This window comes from Canis lupus, chromosome 6 (genome assembly GCF_048164855.1).
Source record: "Canis lupus baileyi chromosome 6, mCanLup2.hap1, whole genome shotgun sequence".
NCBI classification, from domain to species: Eukaryota; Metazoa; Chordata; class Mammalia; order Carnivora; family Canidae; genus Canis; species Canis lupus.
Window position 1 is genome coordinate 47,869,129 of NC_132843.1, and position 27,260 is coordinate 47,896,388.

Consider the following 27,260-nt stretch of genomic DNA (forward strand, 5'->3'; position numbering starts at 1 on the left):
CCCTATGGCCAATTTATGTTTTCGCAACTTTCTTGGATTTTTTTTCATTGTAATAGTAATGGCTTCTCACTATAGAAAATTTAGAAACTACAGAGAAATGATTAGAAAGAACATGATCATCCATATGACCATCAATAAAACCTTTTCTAAGTTTGATATTTTATGAGGAATTACGTATGCTCATATTATACAAAGAAATTTGTATCTTAATTTTGAGCGTAGCATTACACTATAAGCACCTTTTCATTATTTTAACATTTTGAACATTATTTTAAATTGGCTGCATAATATCCAGTGTAGTGGATGCACCAGATTAAATTTATGTAACTCAATTGTTGGACATTTAGCCTATTTTTTGATTTTTCTTTTTCTGAATAAATCGTGCTACAGTGAATATCTTTGTGCAAAACATTGTCTTATTGCTCATTCACTTGGGATCAGTTCTCGGAAGTGGGGGCAGAGGGCTAAGGAGGCTGAGCTGCTTTCTTAAGACTTGGGCACCCTCGTGGTTATGTCCTGGGGGAGCTGAGATCGTCAGGAGTGAGGATCAGAAGGAATTCAGCCTCCTTGTAGTGTGGGGCCTGCTGACCACTCAGAACAAGTAATTGTGGAAGAGCTGGAGTGTGAGGCCTATGTCACGTGTCCCTCCCTTGCCCGTCACATCCTCCTTTTCTGCAGCAGAGGATGCTGACGAGCTGTGCTGTCCACACTCTTCCAGCCATGGCTGACCACGCTGCCAAGGTGACGTTGTCTACCTGCCCTTTGCAGCTAGAGGGGATCCTGGAGCCACCCCAAAGGTACTTTCCAGCTACCATAGGAATCCAGCTGCCCAGGTCCCTGTTATAGACCTGCTGCTCCTAATATTAATTCCCTGCTATTTCCTGGCCCATTATTGGCAGAATGTGCTTATTCATCTATCTTCATCTATGTGCCCCTGACAGGGGTGGCTGTGTTCCTACGCATGGGGTGCATAATTGTGATAACCATCATTAGGCAAGGCTTGATGAGTAACCGTTCAGAATAATTAAGCCCCTTAATGGGATGGAACCTGGATTAATGAATGGACTGGCAGCCTGAAGCTTACATAGCAGATACTCTTCATTGGTGTTGGGTGAGTGATCTTGTTGCTCATTGCCCACAAAGCAGGTGTTCTCTGCTAAGTTGCTGGACCAGTGACACTGGCTGTCTTCCCAAAGCTTTAACTGATCCATGACCTCAGGACATTTGTGAACTGATGTGTAGTCCACCATCTTCTCCCTTTGGGTAAGGAATTCTACATTCCACAGACATCCAGAGAGCTGCTGGGCCTCAAGCCACCTTTCCTGGCTCCACTATCTCTCTCAAGCCCAATCCTAGCCATAGAGTTCATCACTACGCTCTCTCATAAATGCCTGAGATCTTTCCATGTTTCTGATTGCCACTCTGTCCCAGGCCACATTACCTCCCACTGGACCACATGCCGACCTGATTGTTCATTCAGCCTCCAGCCCTGCCCTGTACCAGTCCTTCTCCAATTTGTAGTCAGAATTTTATTTTTTCAATTTATTTTTTAAAGGTTTATTTATGTTAGAGAGAGAGCGTGCACATGCACAAGAGTCAGGGGCAGAAGAATAGCATATTCAAGAAGGCTCTATGCCCAGTACTCGGCCAGATGTGGGGCTCAATCTCCCAACCCTGAGATCATGACCTGAGCTGACACCAAGAGCCACCTGAGCTGACTGAGCCACCCCGGCACCTCAGAATTTTCTTTTAGAGCAGAAATTCAATTATGTCCTTGCCTATGTAAAATCCTTCAGAGATCCACAGAGCTTTCTGAACAAAGTCCAAATTCCATCAAGGCTTACAAGAGCCTCCTACTTCGCTCTCAGGCCACAGGTCTCTGCCTGGAACAGTTTTTCTTTTTTCTCTTCCTTTGGGGAACTTGCCCTATGTGGCTTAGGCTGAGTTATAAGTACCCCTGCCACACTGTCCCTAAGCCTGTACCTCCTCCTGGGCTGTATTCAATTTAAACTTTATGTGCACACATATAGACATGTGTACACGTATGTGCATGAGTAGGGTAACAGCGTACCTAAGACACAAAGTCACACACACACATTTTGGTGTTTATGTTACTTCGGGATATATTCTAGGTATGGGATTCCTGAGTGGAATGCAGCAATGTCAGAGTACCCTTTCCCCAAATAGCCAACAGGAGTAAAAGTTACCACTCATAAATTTTTTCCAGTATCCTGAGTACAAAGAGAAATCTCTGCATTGCTTTGCTTTGCACTTCCCTTGACACGTGAAGCATCTCTTTGTGTCTGCCAGCCATACTTTGTCCAGATTTGATTGGATGTTTGACCTTTTCTTATTAATTTTTAATATATTTTTAAAGAGTACAGCTATTAACACTTCCCTTCTCATCTGCATAGCAAATATTTATTCTAGAATTTTACTGTTTCTCATTTAGTTTGGGATATCTTTTGCAATATAATTTTTTAACTTTTGTAATTACGTCTTTTATTGCTTTTACATAGCTGACTTGTATATTGGTTTTGTGGCCACTGCAACAAAGTACCACAGACAGAAAACAACAGAAATTTACTCTCTCCTACCTCTGGAGGTTGGAAGTCTGAACTCTATTTCCCTAGACTAAGAACTAGGTGTCACCAGAGCAGTGCTCCCTCCAGAGACTCCAGCAGCCACCACTACTGGATGAGAATGCACATGTGTGCATTCGAGTGTGTGGCAGATGCCACTGTCCCTGGGCTGGCTGTTGTGTCACTCTGGTCTTCAAGGCTAGCATCCAAAATACCTCTGCTTTGTTTTCATGTGGCCACCTCCTCTGGGTGTGTCCAGGAGGGTCTAATCCCCTCTGCTTCTCCTACAAGTACATTGATTGTATTTAGGGCCCACTCAAATAATCCAGGAAAATCTCATCTCAAGATCTTTAATTTGGTCATATCTGCAAATATGCTATTTCCAAATAAGGTAAAATTACAGGCTCCAGATTAGTACCTGACATTTCTGGGGACCATTATTTAGCCTCAGATAGCTTGGTTAAAGTTGTCCCTACTCTAAGGCTGTACATACCTATACTTTAATAGATTTTCTTAAAAGTATTGGTATGTTTTTTGTTTTTGTTTTGTTACTTTTTTTTTTAAGATCTTTAAATTTTATTTGAGAGAGAGCACACAAACGTGCATGAGTAGGGGGCAGGGGCAGACGGAGAAGGAGAAGCAGACTCCCCACTGAGCAGGGAGCCTGATGTGAGATTGGATCCCAAGACATTGGGATCATTACTGGAGGCAAAGGCAGATGCTTAACCAACTGAACCACCCAGGTACCCCTGTGTTTTTTTTTTAAGATTTATTTATTCATTTTAGAGAGAGAGAGAGAGAGAGAGAGAGCACAAGTGAATGGAAGGAGGGGCAGAGGGAGAGAGAGAATCCCAAGAGGATTCTTCACTGAGTGTGGAGCTGGAAGCAGGGCTCACTCAGTCTCACAACCTAAGATCATGAGCTGAGCTACAACCAGGAGCTTGGGTGCTTATCTGACTTAGCCCCCCAGGTGCCCCAATATGAGTATGTTTTTATTTTGCCTGAAACATATTTTTCTATGTGGTATAACGGCGGTCCATTTACTTGTGCCAAATTAAACCACTTTCTCTTTTTCAGACTGAATTAAAATAGCACATTTGTTATTCATATAATCATATGTGCTTCATTTCTGGATTCTCTGTTAAGTTCTCTTATCTATTTATCTGTTCCTGTGCCTTGACCATATTGGTATGATTACTGTGACTTTGTGTTATGTTTTGTGTGTGTGTGTTTTCTTTTTTTTTTAATTTATTTTTTATTGGTGTTCAATTTACCAACATACAGAATAACCCCCAGTGCCCGTCACCCATTCACTCCCACCCCCCGCCCTCCTCCCCTTCTACCACCCCTAGTTCGTTTCCCAGAGTTAGCAGTCTTTACGTTCTGTCTCCCTTTCTGATATTTCCCACACATTTCTTCTCCCTTCCCTTATATTCCCTTTCACTATTATTTATATTCCCCAAATGAATGAGAACATATAATGTTTGTCCTTCTCCGATTGACTTACTTCACTCAGCATAATACCCTCCAGTTCCATCCACGTTGAAGCAAATGGTGGGTATTTGTCATTTCTAATAGCTGAGTAATATTTCATTGTATACATAAACCACATCTTCTTTATCCATTCATCTTTCGATGGACACCGAGGCTCCTTCCACAGCTTGGCTATTGTGGCCATTGCTGCTATAAACATCGGGGTGCAGGTGTCCCGGCTTTCATTGCATCTGTATCTTTGGTGTAAATCCCCAACAGTGCAATTGCTGGGTCGTAGGGCAGGTCTATTTTTAACTCTTTGAGGAACCTCCACACAGTTTTCCAGAGTGGCTGCACCAGTTCACATTCCCACCAACAGTGTAAGAGGGTTCCCTTTTCTCCACATCCTCTCCAACATTTGTGGTTTCCTGCCTTGTTAATTTTCCCCATTCTCACTGGTGTGAGGTGGTATCTCATTGTGGTTTTGATTTGTATTTCCCTGATGGCAAGTGATGCAGAGCATTTTCTCATGTGCATGTTGGCCATGTCTATGTCTTCCTCTGTGAGATTTCTCTTCATGTCTTTTGCCCATTTCATGATTGGATTGTTTGTTTCTTTGGTGTTGAGTTTAATAAGTTCTTTATAGATCTTGGAAACTAGCCCTTCATCTGATACGTCATTTGCAAATATCTTCTCCCATTCTGTAGGTTGTCTTTTAGTTTTGTTGACTGTATCCTTTGCTGTGCAAAAGCTTCTTATCTTGATGAAGTCCCAATAGTTCATTTTTGCTTTTGTTTCTTTTGCCTTCGTGGATGTATCTTGCAAGAAGTTACTGTGGCTGAGTTCAAAAAGGGTGTTGCCTGTATTCTTCTCTAGGATTTTGATGGAATCTTGTCTCACATTTAGATCTTTCATCCATTTTGAGTTTATCTTTGTGTCTGGTGCAAGAGAGTGGTCTAGTTTCATTCTTCTGCATGTGGATGTCCAATTTTCCCAGCACCATTTATTGAAGAGACTGTCTTTCTTCCAGTGGATAGTCTTTCCTCCTTTATCGAATATTAGTTGACCATAAAGTTGAGGGTCCACTTCTGGATTCTCTATTCTGTTCCATTGACCTATGTGTCTGTTTTTGTGCCAGTATCACACTGTCTTGATGACCACAGCTTTGTAGTACAACCTGAAATCTGGCATTGTGATGCCCCCAGATATGGTTTTCTTTTTTAAAATTCCCCTGGCTATTCAGGGTCTTTTCTGATTCCACACAAATCTTTAAATAATTTGTTCTAACTCTCTGAAGAAAGTCCATGGTATTTTGATAGGGATTGCATTTAACATGTATATTGCCCTGGGTAACATTGACATTTTCACAATATTCATTCTGCCAATCCATGAGCATGGAATATTTTTCCATCTCTTTGTGTCTTCCTCAATTTCTTTCAGAAGTGTTCTATAGTTTTGAGGGTATAGATCCTTTACATCTTTGGTTAGGTTTATTCCTAGGTATCTTATGCTTTTGGGTGCAATTGTAAATGGGATTGACTCCTTAATTTCTCTTTCTTCAGTCTCATTGTTAGTGTATAGAAATGCCACTGATTTCTGGGCATTGATTTTGTATCCTGCCACGCTACCAAATTGTTGTATGATTTCTAGCAATCTTTGGGTGGAGGCTTTTGGGTTTTCTATGTAGAGTATCATGTCATCTGTGAAGAGGGAGAGTTTGACTTCTTCTTTGCCAATTTGAATGCCTTTAATGTCTTTTTGTTGTCTGATTGCTGAGGCTAGGACTTCCAGTACTATGTTGAATAGTAGTGGTGAAAGTGGACATCCCTGTCTTGTTCCTGATCTTAGGGGAAAGGCTCCCAGTGCTTCCCCATTGAGAATGATATTTGCTGTGGGCTTTTCGTAGATGGCTTTTAAGATGTTGAGTAATGTTCCCTTTATCCCTACACTCTGAAGAGTTTTGGTCAGAAATGGATGCTGTATTTTGTCAAATGCTTTCTCTGCATCCAATGAGAGGATCATATGGTTCTTGGTTTTTCTCTTGCTGATATGATGAATCACATTGATTGTTTTACGAATGCTGAACCAGCCTTGTGTCCCGGGAATAAATCCTACTTGGTGGTGATGAATAATTTTCTTAATGTGTTGTTGGATCCTATTGGCTAGTATCTTGTTGAGAATTTTTGCATCCATGTTCATCAGGGATATTGGTCTGTAATTCTCCTTTTTGGTGGGGTCTTTTTCTGCTTTTGGAATTAAGGTGATGCTGGCCTCATAGAACGAATTTGGAAGTACTCCATCTCTTTCTATCTTTCCAAACAGCTTTAGGAGAATAGGTATGATTTCTTCTTTAAACGTTTGATAGAATTCCCCTGGGAAGCCATCTGGCCCTGGACTCTTGTGTCTTGGGAGGTTTTTGATGACTGCTTCAATTTCCTCCCTGGTTATTGGCCTGTTCATGTTTTCTATTTCTTCCTTTTCCAGTTTTGGTAGTTTGTGGCTTTCCAGGAATGCGTCCATTTCTCCTAGATTGCCTAATTTATTGGCGTATAGCTGTTCATAATATGTTTTTAAAATCGTTTGTATTTCCTTGGTGTTGGTAGTGATCTCTCCTTTCTCATTCATGATTTTATTAATTTGAGTCTTCTCTCTCTTCTTTTTAATAAGGCTGGCTAATGGCTTATCTATCTTATTAATTCTTTCAAAGAACCAACTCCTGGTTCTGTTGATCTGTTCCACAGTTCAACAGATTTCATTGAGTTCTGCTCGAATCTTTATTAACTCTCGTCTTCTCCTGGGTGTAGGATCTATCTGCTGTTTTTTTCTCTAGCTCCTTTATGTGTAAGGTTAGCTTTTGTATTTGAGTTCTTTCCAGTTTTTGAATGGATGCTTGTATTGCGATGTATTTACCCCTTAGGACTGCTTTTGCTGCATCCCAAAGATTTTGAACAGTTGTATCTTCATTCTCATTAGTTTCCATGAATCTTTTTAATTCTTCCTTAATTTCCTGGTTGACCCTTTCATCTTTTAGCAGGATGGTCCTTAACTTCCACGTGTTTGAGGTCCTTCCAAACTTCTTGTTGTGATTTAGTTCTAATTTGAAGGCATTATGGTCTGAGAATATGCAGGGGACGATCCCAATCTTTTGGTATCAGTTCAGACCCGATTTGTGACCCAGTATGTGGTCTATTCTGGAGAAAGTTCCATGTGCACTTGAGAAGAATGTGTATTCAGTTGAGTTTGGATGTAAAGTTCTGTAGATATCTGTGAAATCCATCTGGTCCAGTGTATCATTTAAAGCTCTCGTTTCTTTGGAGATGTTGTGCTTAGAAGACCTATCGAGTATAGAAAGAGCTAGATTGAAGTCACCAAGTATAAGTGTATTATTATCTAAGTATTTCTTCACTTTGGTTATTAATTGGTTTAAATATTTGGCAGCTCCCACATTTTGGGCATATATATTGAGGATTGTTAAGTCCTCTTGTTGGATAGATCCTTTAAGTATGATATAGTGTCCCTCTTCATCTCTCACTACAGTCTTCGGGGTAAATTTTAGTTTATCTGATATAAGGATGGCTACCCCTGCTTTCTTTTGAGGACCATTCGAATGGTAAATTGTTCTCCAAGCTTTTATTTTCAGGCTGTAGGTGTCCTTCTGTCTAAAATGAGTCTCTTGTAGACAGCAAATAGATGGGTCCTGCTTTTTTATCCAGTCTGAAACCCTGCGCCTTTTCATGGGGTCATTAAGCCCGTTCACGTTCAGAGTTACTATTGAGAGATATGAGTTTAGTGTCACCATGATATCTATTCAGTCCTTGTTTTTGTGGATTGTTCCACTGAACTTCTTCTTAAAGGGGAATTTTAAGAGTCCCCCTTAAAATTTCTTGCAGAGCTGGTTTGGAGGTCACATATTCTTTCAGTTACTGCCTGTCTTGGAAGCTCTTTATCTCTCCTTCCATTTTGAATGAGAGCCTTGCTGGATAAAGGATTCTTGGTTGCATGTTCTTCTCATTTAGGACCCTGAATATATCCTGCCAGCCCTTTCTGGCCTGCCAGGTCTCTGTGGAGAGGTCTGCTGTTACCCTAATACTCCTTCCCATAAAAGTCAGGGATTTCTTGTCTCTTGCTGCTTTAAGGATCTTCTCTTTATCTTTGGAATTTGCAAGCTTCACTATTAAATGTTGAGGTGTTGAACGGTTTTTATTGATTTTAGGGGGGGATCTCTCTATTTCCTGGATCTGAATGCCTGTTTCCCTTCCCAGATTGGGAAAGTTTTCAGCTAGAATTTGTTCAAAAACATATTCTGGCCCTCTGGCCCTTTCGGTGCCCTCGGGAACACCAGTTAAACGTAAGTTTTTCTTCCTCAGGCTGTCGTTTATTTCCCTTAATCTATCTTCATGGTCCTTTAATTGTTTGTCTCTTTTTTCCTCAGTTTCCCTCTTTGCTATCAACTTGTCTTCTATGTCACTCACTCGTTCTTCCACCTCGTTCACCCTCGTCGTTAGGACTTCTAGTTTGGATTGCATCTCATTCAATTGATTTTTAATTTCTGCCTGATTAGCTCTAAATTCTGCAGTCATGAAGTCTCTTGAGTCCTTTATGCTTTTTTCTAGAGCCACCAGTAGCTGTATAATAGTGCTTCTGACATTGAATTGTAATCGAGATTTTGTAACTCTGTGGGAGAGAGGACTGTTTCTGATTCTTTCTTTTGAGGTGAGGTTTTCCTTCTATTCATTTTGCTCATTGCAGAGTGGCCAAAAAGCAAGTTGTATTGGGAAAAGGAGAAAAAGAGAGGAGAGAAAGAAGGAAAGAAAAGAGAAAGAGAAAAAAAAAAGGAAGAAAAAAAGAAAAAAAAGAAGAAAAAGAAAGAAAGGGAAAAAAAGGGTGGGGGAAGCAAACAAATCAAAAAGAAAACAAAAAAACAAAAACAAAAAAAAAGGGGGAGTATCTTCTGATTCTGTATACTTTAAGTCCCTTGACTTCCCTTGGAACTGGTCCGTCCAGCTGGTCTTCTGGGGGAGGGGCCTGTTGTGCTGATTCTCAGGTGTTAGCACTTGTGGGAGCTGCTCTGTCCCTGCCTGGTGCAGGGCTCAGCAGGGGTTGTTTACCCCGTGAGGCCGCAGGAGGAACAGCCCCAGTGGCTGCGGCAGCTCTGGAGCCCTGGATTCAGCCCCCGCAGTAACTCCGGAGCTCTCCGTCTGCAGGGCCTGGAGGCTCCGGGGTGGGGCCGCTGATGTGCTCAGCTGGGGCAGGAGCGTCCTCGCTGTCCTGGGCCCTCCCGGCCTCTGCCTGCCCCGGGGGAGGCCGGATCCTGGGCTGTGTCCCGGCGCCCTGTGCTCCGGCGCCTGCGCTGTTGGATTCGCGCTCCCGCCCCGCAGCCCCCTCCGCGGAGCCGCCCCCGAGCCCCCCCGAGCTGCTCCGGGTCCCGCCGTGCGCGCTGCAGCCCTTAGGGAGCTCGGCGCACTCTCCCGGGGCGCAGGTGCCTGTTACTGTCCCGGGGAGCCCGAGGGCATCCCCGCCCTCCTGGGTCCTGCTCCACCTCCCTGCGAGCCCCTTTCCGCCCGGGAAGGTCGGTGCAGCTCCTGCGTCTCCGGGACGGGGCTCTCCTGTCCTGGGGACACTCGCCCCGGCCTCAGCCCGGCTCCTCGTGGGCCCCTCCCCCTTGGAGGCCTTTTGTTTCTTTATTTCTTTTTCCCCGTCTTCCTACCTGGATAGAAGCGCGAACTCTTCTCACTGTAGCATTCCAGGTGTTCTCTCTTTAAATCTCAGGCCGAATTCATAGATTTTCAGGATAATTTGAAGGTTTTCTAGATAATTTGGTTGGGACAGGTGATTTGGAGACCCTACTCTTCCCCCATCTTGCCCCTCCCCTCTGTGTTATGTTTTTTATAATGCTGAAGACATTTACACTTATTAATTTCTCTGACTCCAGAAATTGCTTCATTTCATGATTTTGCTATGAAGTGCTCAGCTATAGCTTTCTAGAGAATACAGAAATTCACTTTTTTTTTCTCTTGTGATATACAACTGAGCTAAGAGTGAGCTTTTAAATTTTTAAGTAGATATAATTTATTTTATGTGTTACACGTTAATGGTCTGTTTCTCATTTTCTTAGATTAAGAGCAAAGAATGCAACTGATAGAATATCTCCCTTCAACTTCTGTTCAGGTTTTCTTAATGGCTGTTACAGAACAGATTTTATAATATTCTAATGGACAAACATACAGTTGAGGAATTTGATGTATAGAATGAGAAATAGGTATAAGTGTATATGCATAATCATTCGATAATACTACTTAATTTTCATATATTCTTATTTATTCATCATTAAATCTAGTCATTCTGTGAGACATTTTGAAGCCTTATATTGTGATAGTGTTTTAATTGCATTACTGATAGCTTTTGCTTTACCTATTTAGCTGCTGTGTTGTTTGGCACATACCAGTTTATAACTGTCTCCACCCCATAAATTGTGCCGCAACAGAATAAGGCCCTGCTTTTTCCCATTTAGTACTTTTAAGCCCTCTCAACTCTTATTCTAATTTTTACTGAGGTTCTTATATTGGTTATAGATCAATATTTCTCAACCTTCTTTTCATTAACACCTTACTAACGAGACTTTTTAGACTTAGACACTTTTTTTCCTAAATCTGCCACCCCATGAGATTTTAATACCACAGGTACATTGCATATTTATTTCATATATATATGTGTTTTATTTATAAAAGAAGTAACTTCCACACACAACCAACTCAGCCCCTTTCAGGTAATAGCACCTCCCATTGAAAATCATGTAATAGATTCTCAGTAGAACAGTAGAACTCCCCCTATAATGGGTCTCTTCTATTTCAAGAATCCTTTTTAAGCAGGTCCAAATCCTATTGTTCATCACTTGTTCTCCCTTTTATCCTCTGTGATGGTGGTTAGTGATATTTATTGTTTTATTACAGTATTTCCTTTACTATGTTCCTCATTTGAGTTATGTAGGTGATATAATTCCTAAATCTGTATATATCTGCAAATATTTCCTTTTTTGACCCTGGCAAGTAAAATCTTTGAGTAAAGCATTCCCTTGGTCTAGTTTGTTCTTTCATAGTCTGTAGCCATCATTTACTGGCTTAGTGTTGCTAATGGCTGACTCCATGCCAGTCTAATCCAGGTAACTTTTTTTGTTTTGTTTTTAGACAGAAGTTTGTAAGAATTTCTCTTTCTCCTTGGTATTTATTGATTTTATAGAATCTACCTAAATGTTTCCACATTACATTCATCTTTAATAATCTTTTCAACATGTAGATCTGGGCCTTTCCTCAAGTAGGACCATTTTTCTTCTATTTGAAAGCTTATTCTTTCTGCCTCTTGTTTTCTTCTAACACATCTATTAGCCATATGCCATAGATCCTCAATTTCTCTATAACCCTTTTCCTCTCATATCATCCTTGTTTTTTGTGTGAGTGCGTGCATGCATGTGTATGCTTTGAGATATTTCTTCTGTTAAAAAAGAAATTTTTTCAGACCACTAATCTGGGTCTCAACAGAAGCCATGTTGTTCTTTAATTATTCTTCTAATTTAATTCTAAAATCCTAGAGTGTTAGTCCCAGCCATACTTATATGTTCTTGAATACTTAACATTATGTTTTAGCTCCAGTACTGTCTTCTCGAATAGCCTGTATCATCAAGCACCCATATTATGTTCAAACATCTTCTCCGTTGTCAGGCCTCTTAAGTGCATTGATATTTGATGTTATCAGATTATTAGTACCTTCTTCCTTTTAGATGAAGGAAGGGCAATATTAGGTGGTTAACTAGTCCCCCTCAATACTTCATACTCTAACCCCTAGGCAGGCTGCTGGGCTTAATTGGCCTAAACTGCTCAACACACCTGAGCCACTGGCTATCTTCAAGATTATTTAAGTTTAAAATATTGCCTAATGTTTCTCACCAGGAAAGGCAAGTTTTCAAATTAGTTGACCCTTGAACAACATGGGGGCTAATGGGGTGCCAACCCCTTGCATAGTTGAAAATCTGCTTATAACTTTTGACTCCCCCAAGATTTGATACTAATAGCCTCCTATTGAACAGAGACCAGAGACTGATAATATAAATAGTTAATGAACATATATTTTGTATGTTATATATACATGAAAATAAGTTAGAAAAAATGTCATTAAGAAAATCATAAGGATGAGGAAATACACTTATAGGACTGTACTGAATTTATTGAAAAAAATCCACATATAAGTGGACCCATGCAGTTCAAACCTATGTTGTTCAAGAGTCTAGTGATGGAAAACTCTGAAAGCAGTAGCTTTTCCTGCCGATCTCTGCACCAAGTAGGTGTTTTATACCTTTCTTACTACATTTTGAATGTCTTAGCAAAGATATGAAGAGAGAAGGTAAGATACTGAAAACAAGGGAGAAGCTCCCCCAGGCCCGAGTTCATTACAGTAAGCACTATAATTAACAATTTTAAGAATCCTCGGTGTAAGTCATCAGCACATACTAACAGGAAAAATAAGCTTTATTTAATGACAGTCTGTGCCAGTATCTGTGGATTTGGGAGTTTCTATTTTCATCCATGTTTGAGAATTCTGGTCTTCATTTTAAATCTCACAAAAATAACATAGTGGGAATCAATTCAAGGCACAGAGCCAGAAATACAGATAGGTTAGAAGATCTCTTATGTTTCATTGGTGCGAAACATATTGTTAACTAAGAGTTAAAAAAAGAAAAGAAACAAAAAGCATTTGTGTAAAACTACCAGCCCATTACTGATGGGGTCTCACAAAACACAAAGCACATAAGCCTTTTCTCTGTGTGAAGGGGAAGAGTATGAACAATCTGTGTGACTGTGTGATGACCACAAGTCTGGGTTCCAGAAATCTGGGCCATGCAGAAATCACCAAGTCTCCAAGAGCCAGTGACAAGATTATAGTACGCAAGTGGGGGGAGCACCAGAGCAGATGAGGAAGGTGGTGTTGGTGACAGCCTTGCAGGAGAACCACAGAGTCCCACCACCTAGATGTCCCTCTTGGCCCCTGGCTGCCGGGGTCCTCACCTCTCTTGCAGTCAACCTGAAATCCACATAGACCCTGCAATCTGCAAGGCAGCTGCTGTTGTCTTTCTTCTGTCCTCTGTCTTTCTCTTTCTCACCTTCCCTCACCTCTTTTACATAACCAGTTGACACCAGCCTGCTGTATTCATTCCACACCTCCCAGGAACACCGGGTCTGCTGTAAACCTGCCTCCAAGCCCTGGGTGCAGAGCAATTCACGAGCTCTACCCTTGACTTCCATGCTTCATTAAAGGAAAAGGAAGCTTCTGTGCCTGCCACGGGGTACAATTCCCATGCCACCCTCCAGTACCCAGGGATGAGGGAGCTTTGGCTGTGCTGGGTCAGCAGATTGGAGCACAGCCGGATTATGCCAGATACTCTGCCCTGCTACGCAGCCCTAGCACTGCCATTCTAACTCGTTCTCCTTACCCTTAGGCTTTGGTCTTTGGCTTCTCTGTTTTCTGAGGCTGAACTGCAGGAATTGCATGTTCCATCCACATTTCCGCCATGCTCTCCTCCATCCTTTGTACTGAATCATTATTAACGGTCCATTCTTATCAAAGCAGAATAAGACTTTGCCACTTGGGGGCCATTAAGACCAAAGCCTTATTGCCTGTATGACCCTGGAAGGCATTTGAGTTTGTGGCTGAATAACAAAGATCTGAAAAATCAATAAAGGAAGACTGGTTCATTTTATGATAAGGAGAGGGAGTCTACGAACACACACAAGGGAAAGTAAATAGGATAGGGTTGCGGTCCACTTGTCTGAGACAATGTAATGGCTAAGGACCTACCTCTATGCAGAGTCTCCTGGAGATTAAAATTTACTATAAAAATTTAATGGTTGTGAAAATCTTATGTAAGCAAAACCTTTTTTACCATGTATTTTTATTTCAGTCATTTTTAGTTTGTGCTAGTAATGACAGATTGCTAGACAGGGCATTAGTTGAATTCTGTAAAACAGGTTTTAAACCAGAAGGTGAACTGAGGCAAATCACTGATAAGTAGCTGTGACTCTCCCCATAAGAACTTCCACTGAAAGGATACTTACCTACAGCTAATTCTTTTAATTCTCAAAAAAGACCCTTTAAAGTATTAAACTCTAATATTATCTACATTTTACTGAGGAAGAAGCTGGGAGATTAGTGAGAAGAGATACAGCTTGCAAATTGGAAAAAAACCAGCTGGAATCCAGATCTCTCTGGGCTCAAACTCAACTGTATAATATTCTCTGCTGCTTCTTCATGTGTAGATAATGTCAGAGTTCATGAAAGAGTTAAAAAAAAAAGTAGATTTGCTCTATAGCATTGAATTTAGGATTGCAATAATTGTTGATTTGCACAGCACTCAAGAAAACATAATGTAATGTGCATTCGTGCTACTACTCTGTTTATAACTCCTTTGAAAGAATTCTCTATGAATATCAATTGCTGAACTGCTTGTCTTTTAAAATTTGAATGAATAGTTTTAATTTTTAATAAGTTTATTTATACCTTTCTAAAATAGCATACTTTAGGTTTTCTGACTTTCCTGGTCTCTGAATATTTTTTTTCTAGGGTCAACGTCTTTTTGAAAAGTTGCTTCAACTGACTTCACAAAATATCGAAATCAAGCTAGTGAGTGATGTGACCGCGGACTCAAAGGTATTAGAAGCCTTGAGATCAAAGGGTAAGGCCAAGGTCGCTGTGCTACTCTAGCCCTGGGGGGGGGGGGGGGGGGGCGGTCTGTGAGGACATCTCTCATTGTACTTAAAATAATATGTGATTTCTTTATGGTCAGCACATTGCACAAAGTTCACTTTTTATTTCTCCTTTGAAAAACAGCCTGATTAAAGCCTTTAAACGAGAGAACTAATTAATCAATTCTACCGGGAGATTTTAAATATTGTTGTTGGATATTAGTTTATGCAAAATAATCTACTGGCCGTTAAATGATAATTAACTAGAAAGAAGAATCTTTCCCTGTCTGAACACTTCCGTGATGTGATTAAAGACCCACTTCTCTTTCGAACAAACATTGGATTTCTGTTTTTCTCTTGCCCTTCAAATGGAAATCCTCCTCATGCTCCATCTTCTTTAAAATAATATAGTCAGATGTAGGCATCTATGAAACTCAGCCTAATTCCACAGAGAACATCATTCTTAGGTCATTTTGCAACTTGTTTCAAAATCCCATGGAGATCAGGCATCCTGAGGAAATAGCTTCTTCATTTTGCTGTGTCTTCACTAACTGAACTGTCCCTTCCAAATAGTTTTCATGGATTTATCAAAATTTTGGCCCTGAACTTACTATTAGAGTTGTACACCTCTGAACAGAAATGGCAGGTATGAGCCAGTGAAAATGCTTGAGCTGCCTGGTGTGACAGCTCCAGGTGTCACACCACCAGGTGTCATGTCTGGTGGTAACATGACAGCATTGCATCTCACGTGTGTGCTGTTTAAACATGCTGGACAGTTTTGCTTGTTATCTTCCCCAGATTAAGTGAAAACACCTTCTGAAAAATGTCCAGGGCTATGAAGTGAAAGGTGAGCACAGGTGGTCTTTCCTTCTGCAGAAGAAAAATCAGAAGCGATAAAGTCTATGGAAAGACATAAATACACAGAAGACATAAGCATGGTTGGGCACACGTGTATTATTTTTTAGACACTTAAGAAAATCAAGGTAACTTACAAGATACTGTTAGGTCTGAAAAGCTTCACTGTGCTACCTGACCACGGGATAATATTTTTGAAAAACTAGAAAATATGTAGTTCAGTGGATTAACACAAATCAGAAACATATTATTACTTTTTCTGTTTAAAACATGTGAGATTGGATTCCCACTATCTGAAAATCCATTGGCTGACACATTTTTAGGAATAGATTACTTCTGGCTAACTCTGGGTGCCTCTATTTGTTGATAAATTTCCCGTGGTGTCTTCTTACACACACATACACACACACACCACTTATGCACACACATCTCATTTACATGCACGTATACCACATACACACACACCCCCAACATCTTTCACTTAAAACTAATAAAGTTTTGCATTTCAGCTCAACTTCAATTACAACAATTAGAAAAAAACCAACTATGCAGAACTAAAGCATATGTCTGGTGCTGCTGAACATTTGGCACCTGAGACAAGGAATCGCTATTAATGAATTTATGGGTAAAGTCCTTGCCTACAGTTCTAGGGCAAATTATGAATTAAAGTTTTGTTATAGTCATCACTTCTCACAAAGAAGGAAGTGTTTGAATTTCACAAGCAAGCATTATATATTACTACAACTTAGACTCTTTAGTGTGTGATAGGCGTTCTTGTCAAGGCAAAACAAATGATTTCCCTTTACAATTAGAGAGTAATGAACAGGACCCTAATTTCTCATATCCATTCCCCGTGGGCCCCTGGTGGGCCCATCTGGCTTCTGTTACTGCACATATATACATACAGCACCACATATATTCATCATAGCAACTGTATCTCTCTACTCTCCTCCTTTGGCAGAGGTCTATTATATAATAACAGTGCATTTTAGAAATATTTGTTATGGAACCATTTTATTTAATTAATTTTTATGGAATTCTTTTAAATCTGTGTTGGAATACCTGTCTTTAGGGTTATCTTTTAATTTTTTTATGGAGAGATCCTGGTCTTCTGGTAGAGTTCCAGGAAGGTTTGGCCAGAAATAGTTCACAAACGACAGATAAGCATGAAACTAGCCATGAGCAACTTCAGCTGTGAGTCTGAAGTCACTGGAAATAGAAGCTGGTCACATACACGGTGGGAAGGGGTGAGTGAGGTTTCCCCAGGAAATTGTGAGGATTTAGTGCAGGTTTGGGTCCAAAGAGGACAAGGCTGGCCCGCCAGGCCTCAGAGCCCTTCCTGGAGGTGGGGACATCCCTGCCACTCACTGTTGCTCCTGCTGCCCACCCAAGGCCTCTCCTCTCTTCCACATAACTCAGATGTCAGAAAGGTCACCTCCCTTACAAACGCCTCACACTGTGGCCCAAAGATGGGGTGCTTTTGAAATCCTGTGCTCAAGAAGTCCATGAACTCAGGGGCAGATATCATTCCAGAGAAGACTGCCTGTCAATTCAAACATTTATGCCATTGACTGACCTTCACCACTTGTCCCCTATAAGGATGTAAATGCAGCACGTTGGCTTAGCTGAGTTGCTTACTCTTCTCCCTTCCAGCAACAACCCCTTATTACCTGGTTTCCCACCTACCTCCTCCTGTGTACCTCCACAGCAGAGAATACGCTCTCTCTGATTTGTAGACAGTGCCCCATAAATTGTTTTTCTTAGAAATCAACTTGGTTTCCAAATCTGGAGGCCTTCGGATGCCTTCACAGGTTTGGTTTTGGGATTTTATCAGCTCCCAGTTGTCTTGGCCAGAGGATTAGTCTGCAAGTGATGTGTTCACAGCTGAACAGGCACCATATGAGAAGTGGCTTCTCGCTGCCTCACAGGCAAGCTGGTGTGATGTGGGACTGTCACCAAGTCCTGCTTCTTCCTCCATACCCGCCTTCTCATGGGGAGTGCCACTGGCTGCCCACAGTGGCTCAGGATGACAGTACCATCCTTTCCCTGTTCTTGTCTCCTAGCAGGTGCCTTGGAAGTCCCACCTCATGAACTACATGATGGTAATACCTCAGAAATGCTGTTTTATGCTATTTGAATACTTGATTTCTGGCTGTGTCTTTTAGTCCTAAACAAGATATTATTTCTCAGTCATGCTACTGTGTTTTTCTAAGGCTTTATTTTTGGGAGCACTTTTAGGTTTATGACAACATTGAGAGGAAAGTGTGGAGATTACCCAGTACTCTCTGCCTCAACACCTGTACAGCCTCCCCCATCATCAACATCACTCACCAGAGGGAGGCATGTGTTACCAAGGATGAGTGTGCATTGACACTTCATCATCATCCAGATTCCAGTTTACCTTGGGATTTACCTTTGGTGTTATACATTCTCTGGGTTTGGACACCTAGGCAGTGACATATATCTATCATTATAACATTGTACAGAGTATTTTCATGGCCCTAAAGATCCTCTGTCCTCTTCCTATCCATTTTCTGACCTACTATGTTTTTAAGCCTTATACTCGATTATTGTTGCAATGGAGTTTCTAATTAAGAAGAATTTCTTTTTTATTTGTCTTTCAAAACCATAGCGATTCAGTGTACTTTCTATAATATGATGAAAATATTTATCCCAGTAGCCTACCCAAAATGAAGAATAAGATAATGTTAAACTAGAAAATATAAATTTCCTTTTGGGAAAAAATCCCAGGCTTTTACTTGTTCACTGTTGGATGATAACTCTTTAATATAATGATTCATGAGATAAAAGTCAGAAAGGATTAAAATCAGTGATTGAGAAATAAACTCCACACTAATTAAAAAAAAAAAAAAAGAAAAGTCCTTGAAACCATTCAGAATCTGAATGTCCTTTTCAGTCTCATTCATACTAATTTCTGTTGTTGGCTTTCTAGATATCTGAACAATTGCTGTGATTTCCCAAATACAGCATGCTTTTCTGGGTCTCTGTTTCCTAACACATACTTTTCCTTGTACTTGAAATGGCCTGTCTCCCTCCTTGTCAATTTGTAAGCTCCTATTGCTCTCTCAAGGTCCATATTAAGCCTCACTCATAACATTGCCTTCAAACTTCCTTTCTTTTCCGCAGTTGGTCTTACCATTTTCTTTTACTCCATTGTTCACTCATTCATTCAACAGCCACTCTTTGAACACCTGATAGATGCCAGAAAGCTAGGCTTTAAGGCTAGAAAACTGACCAACGCCTGAGCCTTCCCTTGACTTCAGAGTTTACAGTTTGCTTGAGCAGACTGACATTAGTGAAATAAAATTATCAAGGGATTCTTGAAACACCTACACAGAGTCCAATTTTTCTGAATCACTTTTTGTGTCTGAGTCATGGATGCCTGTGCTTTTCACCCAACACTGTCTCTTGCACCATCAAGATGGTGGTGGTATTCTAACTTTAGAAAAAGATGCTCTACTATTGTCTCTTTTCTCTGAACATACTTCCATTCTGCCTGTTTCTGAACCTTACCAGAAAATGTCAAAGGAAGATGTTCTAACAGTAACCAGGCCTCACAATCCTTCCTCAAAGAGTCCTTAAATGGTTTGTTGACTGAATATTGAGAAACTGCAGGAGCCCTGTCATGCCACCAGGAATAACAGCCAAGACCTGAAGTGACAGCTCTGTCACAACTGCCACCCTGTCTATGGCAATCATAAGATGCATCCCAATGTCAGAGTTGTTAAAATGTAAAAGCTGCATGTTTTAGAATCAGTGACATATGGTAATGAGGGTTACTTTAAAATTCAGCAGTAAATTTAAAGATTCAACTTAGAAGCACTTGGCTTTAATATTTAAATTAAATTAAAACCAATCATTCCTAATACTGCACTGAGGGAGGTAGATTCTAAATCACACCTCATAACAGAGCTACTTTGTAGTGTAGTAACCATCTCTGAATAGAAATTCAGAGAAGCCAGGCTCTGCTGGTTCTTAAGAAAGATATTTCCTAAGAAATATGGGGATATTTGTATCAGAACTCTTGATGGAGAGTGCATTTGGTGATAGGAAATATTCCCATCCGAATGAATAAACAAATGAAAGAAAAACCCTACTATGTTACCTGGAATGGGAAAGAAGTTGTGCAAACCAGATTTTTATATGAAAGTTCTGTGGAAAAATAATATACTGAAATCAGAAGCCCAAAATACACTGAAGAAGAGACATACTCCTGGGGTAGATAAAGAAGAAATCAGAAACCGTATTCCAAGGTATACTGCATGATGAAATTGCAACCCAAATGAAAAGAGAAGAGGTCATCCTTTAAAAACTTGGTGTTGAAAAGGAGAGGAATCTAAAACACTCATAATTTGTTGGTTAAATTGTCACTGGATGCTTCTTAGACTTTCTTCATTGCTGGTGGTCGGTCCAGCTATGCAACAAAAAGGAATTCATCCTAGAGCTTGGGGGACCTCCAAATGGACCTGCACACTGTGATCCTCTCTTCTGATGGTGTGGCTTACTGTAGGCTTAGGCCTCTTAGCCCAGTCCTGGCTCAGCTGGAGTTTCAAGCTCTCAGTCTGTTAGAATCAAACCTTCCTTCCTCTCTATCCCTTCTTTCGTGCATGTACAGACATAAGGGGGATCAAGCCTTGAGCTTAGACCATGCTGTCTATAGCTGCTTGTGATGTCTTTAAGGAGCTGATAACAGAACTATTGTATGGAGTTGTATTTTGTTTAGCTAAAGCATTAAGATGTCAAGAATTTCTTTCCCCTTTGGCTTCTTTGTGTTTTTTTTTTATTTATTTTTTCATTTTTAAGTTTAAATTCAATTAGCCGATATATAGTACATCATTAGTTTCACAGGTAGTGTTCAATAATTTATTAGTTGTATATAACACCCAGTGTTCATCATATAATGTGACCTCCTTAATGCCCAACACCCAATTATGCCATCCCCCCATCCGTCCTCTGGCTTCTTCAGATAGATGGGTGTATGGATGGATCGATAAGAGATAGGTAGACAGATTTTCGAATTGTAGTCATCACATTAATGTGTCAAGAATTTCTTTCTTCTTTGATTTCTTTAGATATATAGATAGATAAGTAGATGAAAACATAGATGGATGGTTGGATGAATGGATGATTAGACAGAACTTCAAATCATCTGTGAGATTTAAAAATTAAAGTTCTAGGTTTCTCAATCTTTTATCAATATTTTCATTTCTGTTACTCTTTGTGAAGGCAAAAAAGTGTGTCCTTTGCGTGGACTTTTGGCCTTGGTGTTGGCCCTCGGCCCCCCATCTCCCCTCATATTCTCCTTTTGTGAATAAAGTCATACATTTGCTGGGTAACTGACTCAAATGGAGTGCGGTTTAAGTAGAGCTAACCTCTGTGGTCCCTCGTTACCACTGAATACCAGCCAGGTGAACTAATTAGAGCCTTACCCATGTTGGTGAATAGACAAGAGCAACAGGATCCTAATGAGCACTCATCTTCAGCTCATCTTGGCTTCCTATCCACAAAGCACTGAACAAAGAGTAAATATTTAATTGACATTTTCTGTGACTAAGTCTTATTCATTTAAGTCAGAATTTTAATATTTGAAAGAAGCCTAAGCTCTTTCACTCATAACAACAGCACTTTTTTAATAGAACATCAGTTATATTTTATTTCTGTGTAGTTGTTTAATAACCTCTTTTAGAATAAGAAATAAAAATAGCAGTTAAACGTATTAAACACAATCATTTCTGCTTTTCAAAAGTGTTCAAATTTGGAGTCAGCAAGTTTTACTATTATAACTAGTCTCATAAAACTCTAAAATATTTCTTGTGAAAGAAAATATGGCTCTAACCAAGAGAAAATACCTCCATTTCAGATTTATAGGCACATGAAATGTAGAGGTGGTTTCAGATCAGAAGGGTAGCAAATAACTTTGATGTTACATTCGCTTTCCTTAATTCTTGATTTTAATTTTGAATGATCTGTTCAAATTATTAGGAAAAAACGATTACCACAAAATAGTCTAATAGTTGATAAAGCTCCATCTGGGTGATTCTAATTACTTTTCTCTTTTTTTTTAAGATTTCATTTACTTATTCATGAGAGACAGAGAGAGAGAGAGAGAGAGAGAGAGAGGCAGAGACACAAGCAGAGAGAGAAGCAGGCTCCATGCAGGGAGCCCGATGTGTGAGTGGATCCTGGAACTCTGGGATCACTCCCCAAGCCGAAGGCAAACGCTCAACCGCTGAGCCTCCCAGGCGTCCCTCTAATTACATTTCTAGTGCTGTGAATGCTAGTAGCTATGGAGAAGTTACTAGAACTAATAGGAATCAAGTCTCCACATTTTAAATACTACACAAGCAGTACATGTTTCTTATCACTCATCAGTATGTTCATAAATTCTTCATAATGCAGAGCTTGACCCGTAGCAAAAAAATAGGCAAAGATTTCTATTTGTCAGTGAAAACTTTCTTTTTTGTCTCCAGATTTATTGAGCTGTAATTGACAAATATAATTGTATATAAAGTGTACAATATAATGTTTTGATATACATACTTCCATGAGATGATTACCACAGTCAAGTTAATGAACACATCAATCACCTCACACAGTTACTTAGATTTTTCCTTCTTGTGGTGAGAACACTTAAGACCTATTCTCGTGGCAAATTTCAAGTATAAAATACAATAGCAACTACAGTCACCATGCTGTGAACTTACTCCTTTTGTGACTAAAAGCCTTTACCTCTGACTAGCATCCCCCCATCTTCCCCATCCCGACCCCTGGTAGCTGTGATTCTACCCTCTGTTTTTGTGACTTTGACTTAAAAAAATTTTTTTTTAGATCCCACATGTGAGATAACACAGTATTTTTGTCTTCGTCTGGTTTATTTCACTTAGAATAGTGCCTTCTAGGTTCATCTATGTTTTTGCATATATCAAGATCTCCTTCCTTGTCACAGATGAATAATATTTCTGTGTGTGTGTGTGTGTGTGTGTCTACACATCACATATTTATCTATTCATCCACTGACAGACAGATAGCTTCCATATCTTCACTATTGTGAGTAATCCAGCAGTGAACATGGGCATCCTTATCTCTTTGAAACACTCATTTTGCTTCTTTTGGGCATATACTAGGACGTGGGACTAGCTGGATCATACAGTAATTCTTTTTTTAAATTTTTTTTTAGGGATCTCCATGATGTTTTCCACAGGGACTGCACTAGTTTACAACAGTGTGAAAGGGTTCCGTTTTTTTTCACATCAGTGCCGACACTTGTTATTTCTTGTCTTTTTGATAAAAGGCATTCTAACAGGTGTCTGGTGATATCTCCTTGTGGTTTTGATTTACACTTCCCTGATAATTAGTGATGTTAAGAACCTTTTCAGTGTACCTGTTGGTCATCTGTATGTAGAAAAAATGTCTATTCGGGTCTTTGTCCTTTTTTTAAAATAGGTTGTTTTTTCGTAGTTGAGTTGAATAAGATCTTTATGTATGTTTACATATTAGCCTCTTACCAGATAGGTGGTTTGCAAATATTTTCTGCCATTCTGTAGGTTGTCTTTTCGTTTTGTTGATTCTTTCCTTTGCTACACAGAGCTTTTTAGTTTGATGTAGTCCCACTTGATTATTTTGCTTTTGTTCCCTTGGTTTTTGGTATCATATCCAAAATATTGTTTGTTGCCCAGACCAGTGTCCAGGAGGTTTTCTTCCCTATATTTTCTTCCTGGAGTTTTATGGTTACACTGAAGTCTTTAATCCATTTTAATTTTTGAGTTCTATAAGCTAAGATAGTGGTTCAATTTCATTCTCTTGATAATACTCTATTTTTAATTATTATATTTTTTTGGCTACATTATTAAAAAGGAGGGACTGCTGTGTTCATTCTGTCAAAATCTAAAGTGATCCTTGCTGTTGCTTATTCGAATTCAAGAAAACTACACATTCACATTAGTAACCTGTATTGTTATTCTCACAATCATGGATTAGGCTGATTAAAACCTAATGGGAATATACATTCCTAAATCTGAGAATAGGGGCATGTGTAAATTTTAAATTTAATACAAGGTGCCCCAATTTCCAAGTTACAGATTTTACACGGTGATTTTTTGAACTGCTTGCTCCAAATAAGTGTAGCATAATTTGGGAATTTTATGCTTGTGAAGGCTTTTTTACTTTGGTCTTATGGATTTATAATTTTCCCCAAATCTAACTCTACAAGTAGGTATGGTTATATGTGTTAATGTAAGGTTGTATGGGTTAATCTAAGGTAACAGGTATATTTTAATAATTTCCCCCAGAGTAAACTTTATATTATTCTGGCTTTTATCCCCACTGTTTGAGAGGTTGCCATTATTAAAAATAAGGTGTTTTGTTTTCTAAGTGAAGGACTGTCCTGGGGACTCTCATGAGGGTAGGGTTCTTTGGGCTCTGGCCCAGACAAAAGTCAAGGTGCCTTTGCTGTCACCCGGGCATACTTTCCATCAGGCTCTACTCTGTTTTCACACCTTCTCAAAGTGGATGCCACTTAAGCTCATGCTTGAGTGCCTTTGTTCTACTCTATTCATTGCAAGGATTTCTGTCTTCTACATTTCTTTGCAGAATACCAAATAATTTGGCAGCAAGGCAGGAACTTCTTCAGACACATTATGCTTTAGTGATCATTAACATAATAATAAGTACAGCATTTAGGAGCACATACTTTTGTGTTATTTAGACTTGTGCTAAAATTCTGGACCTGTCAGTTGTGGGATGCAATTGTGGGCAACTTACTCTGACCCCCAGTGTCTTTTTCAGTAAAATGAGGATAATAATAACTCTGAGGGTTATGAGAATTCGATTAAGTAATGTGTAAAAAGCTTCTGGTGCAGGTACCTGACTCTAATAAACTGTTAATAAGTGACCTCTACTTACAGCCACCATATCTTAGCTGAGTGTGTTATTTTGTGTTCCATCTGTCCAGATTGAATTCATTTCTGCCCCTAAAGCACACACCCAGCCCTGTGGTTTTCAATGAAAAGAAGTCCTGGTTCTAAACACAGTAAAAATCATCTTTGGGAATGCAGCTGGTTCATTTGCCTTTACGGTTTTGCACTAACTCTAGCTGGCTTCAGTTTGTGATAAGGATTTTCCAGCTGGCAACACCAATGCCACTCCATCTGTATTTTCCATCACTGTTCTAAGATCCACCCAGATTAGGTTGCAATTCAATGTGTTTAAACTTTCAGAGGGGTTCATCTGGCACATAGAATATAGTATGTCATCTATTTGCTCTAAAATGTAGGATCTTGGGCTAGAGGTCTATTTTTATCCTTAATACATAAGAATTTTGGCAGGCATGGCATTTTTAAGGGAAATTATATGCATATTCAGCCGTGTGACATTATAGAAGTAAGAAGAATTTTATCTGTTCAATCTAGTGATGACTTTATGCATTTCTAGCCTAGTGATACAGAATTTGGAGAGGGTGTCCTTTAAGAGGAAAACAGGTATACATATAGATAAAGGAATAAATAAAAATGTTCCTGAGAGCCTTGTGATTCCTGGGGGCCCCGTGACCATTATTTTTTAGCAACTAGTTTCCTGTTTGGGGGTGCCTGTGAAACTGTGTGGGGCCTTCACACATCCATGCTCTGAAGGAGACTATGAGCTGGCTCACTTCTTTGGTCTGCTACCAACTGACTTTGACCTGAAAGCAGCCACATAGGAGGAGTCGCTGTATGCATTAGTGAGTGCATAGTAGGTTTCCTACTTCTGGGACTTTGTGTCTGTTTTCAAGTTCACTATGCTAATTATACCTGCTTTTGAAATCATTGCCAAAAAAGCTAATGTGAATTAAGATGTAAAACTCTTTGTCTTGTTTTCAGCACACTGTTCAGCACAAACTTACACAATTTCCTAGAACTTCTATACCCTAATTCTTCTCCATCATTTTTTACCCCCTTTTTTTGAAACTACCTTTTCCCATGACTTGGTGATTCTACTAATTTTCTCTTCCCTCATCCACAGTAGGTTTTTGCACATATTCACAGTTTTCTTCAGGTCTTCTAACCAAATCTTTCCTTCTTCCCAAGATCCCGTGTCTCTCTGTAATTACATTCTGCCTTTTAGAAACATGCTCAAGTCAACTGGGGGAAAGAAGACGAATCCAGGACATGACCCCATAGAAGCCCCTCTGCCTGCTGCCCTCCCCCCTTCTCCCCTTCTCTCCATGTTCCTTTATGCATTCTGTCTGTCTCTCGTCTTCACCCCCATGCAGTCCACCAGTCTGGCTTCTGCCCCTGTTCCACAGAATCTCCCTTGACAAGAAACTCACTGGAGATACTTAGACCTTAAATTGCATGACCTTTCTGCAGTTCTGACCACCAGGCACCACTCTTTGCTCTTCCTTGGAACAGTGTGGTCCCTTGGTTTTCATGGCCCCATTCACTCTGCACTTCCCTCCTGTCTCAGGTTCTTCCTCCTCAGTCTCCTCTGCTGATTTTCAGTACTCTGTTCAGTTTGGCCTCCTCTCTTCTCCGACCTCTCTCTTCCCACTTTGCACACCCCATGCTGATTGCTCTTGAGCCTGCAGCCCCATTCATCACCCACACACTGATGGGCTACACATGGTATCTTCTGAGCCCCAGGCTCGTGATATGTAATACCAAACTTAGTATTTCTACTTGGGTATTCTTGAAATTCTTCAGAAAGGACTCATCCAAGATTAAGTTGCTGCCACACCCCTTTCCTGCCTTCAATGTTCTTGTTCCTTTATGTTGTATTCCAGAAAGTGGCATGACCATCCTTCCACCGGTCCTGAAAGTAGCCCTAGGGTGATCCTCAACTCCTCTCCTTCCCTAACTCTAAAACCAACTGGACTGCAGTTCTCACATATACACAATCACAGCATTTCTGGAAATGGATCCCTTTTCCCTGTCTACCACCTCCACTTAGCTTAGGCTATTATTGTTTACCTCTGAAATGATCACCGTAGACATGCTAATGGTTTTTCCGGCCTCCAATCTTCCTATTTACTCTTCTCCACATAGAATTGTTAAAAGAGGAGCACTTGGGTGGCTCAGTGGTTGAGCGTCTGCCTTGAGCTCAGGTCCTGATCCCGGAGTCCTGGGATCCAGTCCCACATTGGGCTCCCCACAGGGAGCCTGCTTCTCCTTTTGCCCATGTCTCTGCCTCTCTCTGTGTGTCTCTCATGAATAAATAAATAAAATATTAAGAAAAAAAGAATTGTTAAAAGATAAACTGAAGCATAGTAACAATTTTAAGATTTTATTTGAGCAAAAATTGTAAATCAGGCAGAGGAAACCCAGAAATGGTTAGCAGCACTCTGCAGACAGGAGCCAAGACTTGTACAGAAAAGAAGCCAAAGCAAAGAAGGGAAATTATTTGATTTGTTGTAGCTTAAAACCTACTTGTCTATTTGTGTTTGGTTTTCCCTAGGTGTCAATTTCTTAAACACGAGGCATTTACAGGCTTGAGTTTTGGTTTGCTCATGTAGACTGCCATGGCATTAGAGTCACCTCAGTCATATGGCATCCTTGTGTAATCTATTTAACAGCATCATGGCCCTAAAAATCAGCAAATTCCTCCTGCCTTTCTTTGCCTTAACATT

At 40.1% G+C, this 27,260-nt stretch overlaps 1 protein-coding gene across 5 annotated transcripts in view; it reads left to right on the forward strand.

Moving 5' to 3' along the window:
* The window catches only part of PLD5 (phospholipase D family member 5), a 409,798-nt gene that overhangs the window by 215,431 nt on the left and 167,107 nt on the right, over positions 1-27,260 (forward strand). For all 5 annotated transcript variants that reach the window (XM_072830387.1, XM_072830384.1, XM_072830385.1 and 2 more), the window contains one exon: positions 14,664-14,775. In XM_072830387.1, the coding sequence (XP_072686488.1) occupies positions 14,664-14,775 (112 nt within the window). The remainder of the gene's footprint in view (positions 1-14,663; positions 14,776-27,260) is intronic.